Raw genomic sequence first — 2,472 nt, 5'->3', positions numbered from 1 at the left:
AAGTCTAATAAATATTTAGAATAAGTTGTAGAGCTGTCGTTGATTTTGAGCTGTGAGAAAAATGCTCGCGTTTCTGGTTCTGATCTTTTCCGACGGTCCTGGAGGGTCCGTGAAGGCAGCAGCACTGGACTCTGGAAGTTGGACGTGAACGGGACAGAGGAGACTGCCCAGTCCCTGAGAGGAGCTGAGGGGACCAGGTCGGGTCYAAACCGGTCCTTTGCGCTGGTGGACATGTTTCCACACCTGAAGACCAACTGAGGACCAGTTTTATTTGACTTTTTTTATTCTTTTTTTCTGGTCGAAGCAAGATGTTGCCCCGAAAAAGCATCATCCCGGAGGAGTTCGGTCTGCCGGGTCTGGTCTCGCGGATGCCCCGCAAGCCGGTGTTCAAGGACCGCGTGAACAAGGCGCGCTTCATCGCCAAGAACGGCTCGTGCAACCTGGCGCACAAGAACATCCGCGAGCAGGGCCGCTTCCTGCAGGACGTGTTCACCACGCTGGTGGACCTGAAGTGGCGCTTCACGCTGGTCATCTTCACCACCACCTTCGTCAGCAGCTGGCTGCTGTTCGCGATGAGCTGGTGGCTCGTGGCGTTCGCGCACGGCGACCTGGACCCGGAGCGCCAGAACCTGAGCCACTGCGTCACCGACGTCAAGTGAGAACTCACTGTTTTATCCGTGGAAGCTCATTTTATCATTTTAACCCAACTAACTCCCACTCTTCTTCGTCTTCTCCATTTTGAATCTGCGGAGGAAGATGAGGGAAAAGATGGACCTTTAAGTTTTAACGCTTTCCTCCTTTTTTTAAAAATGTTATTTATTTATTTATTTTATTTTTTTACATTTTTCACAGAACAAAAAYGTGGGAATGTTCCAGCTCTAGAAGTTTTGACAAATTCCTTCCTCTTTCTTACTTTTTCAGACTTCATCATCTTCTTCCTCTGTGCTGAAAGTGTTTCTGTCATCCATCAAATTAACCCAAATAATTAAATTTTGTCACCATTTTTTTTTTACTTTAAACAGAATTTAAAAATATTAATAAACGGATAATTTTAGTTTTTATGAATGAAACTTTTTACTTTACATTTTGTAGCTTTTTCATCTAAATCAGGGATGTCCAGAGTGTGGCCTGGGGGCCATTTGTGGCCCCTGAACTGATTTTGTGTGGCCCCTGACTTCAGTTCAAGAATTATACAAATTTGTTTACAAATGTGTCCCCCCGGCACAGGTGTTTGATGTAGATGGAGACATTTGATTTATTATTAGGACAAATTTATCACAAAGTAAAATCTTGCAATAAAAAATATTGGCAACAGTACCAATCGTTTGTCTTTAAATAACCAGATTCTTAGTTTTTTCCACATCTATCTAGTGACTTCTAAAGCTGATTTTGCTGAACTCCAATCTGCTTTAAATTATAGAATAATTTCTCTGAACACAGCAAGCATTTTCAACAAAAGAGTGACATAGAGTGAATTCACTAAATTTAGTTATTTTTTCCCCCCATTTGAAACCTAGAAAATAGCAAAATTTCTTTCAATAAGGGAGTCCTGCAAAACACTTTTAAAGTTCTGGATCTAGATGAATTTACACATCCATTTCCAGCAATAAATCTTTACTATTTGTTTAATTAAAGTATCCAATGCTTAGTTTATTGTTATTGTTTATTTTTGACCCTCAAATCCGTCAGACTTTATGATTTTGGCCCATATAACAAAATGTTTGGACACCCCTGATCTAAATGAAACAACCTGATTTTTTTTCTAATTTAAGTTTAAGTGTTTAAAAACAAAACTTTAAGTCATGCTCCGTTAATGTATTTTTAAATCCATTTAAGGTTTTAGTTTAACGGTTTCTTTCAGCATTTATTAACATGAATAAAGCATTTATTTTAGTAGCTGTTTGGTTTTATAGGTTTTGAAACCTGCATTTCTTTTAGCTGCACGTCTTTTTTTTATTATTTTTCTTCTCTGTCCACAGACGAGTCATATTATGTATAGTGCTGGCCTGAGCTCTAAATTCATAACTTTTAAAACAAAAAGATGTCAAACTACTCAGCTGAACACCTTCTAGATCAAGGCTGATCCATCATTGATTTCATGGTCATGGGGTCAAAGGTCGATGTCACAGGTGACCCCTTTGTTACAACTTTTAAGAAAGCAGGTTTTTGACTAAAAGTCCCCTTCTTCCCCTCAGGTCTTTCACTTCAGCCTTCCTCTTCTCCATCGAAGTCCAGGTGACCATCGGCTTCGGGGGCCGGATGATAACGGAGCAGTGTTTAGCCGCCATCTTGGTCCTCATCTTGCAGAACATCGTGGGACTCATCATCAATGCGATCATGCTGGGTAAATCAAAGGTTCCCGTCGAACATTTTCCACCTTTTTATTATAAAAGTTTGATTTATTCGCTTCGTAATGTTTGGATTCTTCAGGTTGTATCTTTATGAAGACGGCTCAGTCGAACCGCCGTGCGG

General features: G+C 40.5%; 1 protein-coding gene across 1 annotated transcript in view; it reads left to right on the top strand.

Moving 5' to 3' along the window:
• Positions 1–92: 92 nt before the first annotated feature.
• Positions 93–2,472, top strand: part of kcnj8 (potassium inwardly rectifying channel subfamily J member 8) — a gene marked incomplete in the record, with an annotated part of 6,852 nt that continues 4,472 nt past the window's right edge. The window contains 3 exon segments of the mRNA XM_014030064.1: positions 93–655; positions 2,196–2,344; positions 2,431–2,472. Coding sequence (XP_013885518.1) covers positions 309–655; positions 2,196–2,344; positions 2,431–2,472 — 538 coding nt within the window.

This window comes from Austrofundulus limnaeus, unplaced genomic scaffold (genome assembly GCF_001266775.1).
Source record: "Austrofundulus limnaeus strain Quisiro unplaced genomic scaffold, Austrofundulus_limnaeus-1.0 Scaffold994, whole genome shotgun sequence".
NCBI classification, from domain to species: Eukaryota; Metazoa; Chordata; class Actinopteri; order Cyprinodontiformes; family Rivulidae; genus Austrofundulus; species Austrofundulus limnaeus.
This window is presented reverse-complemented; position numbering and strand designations above follow the sequence as displayed.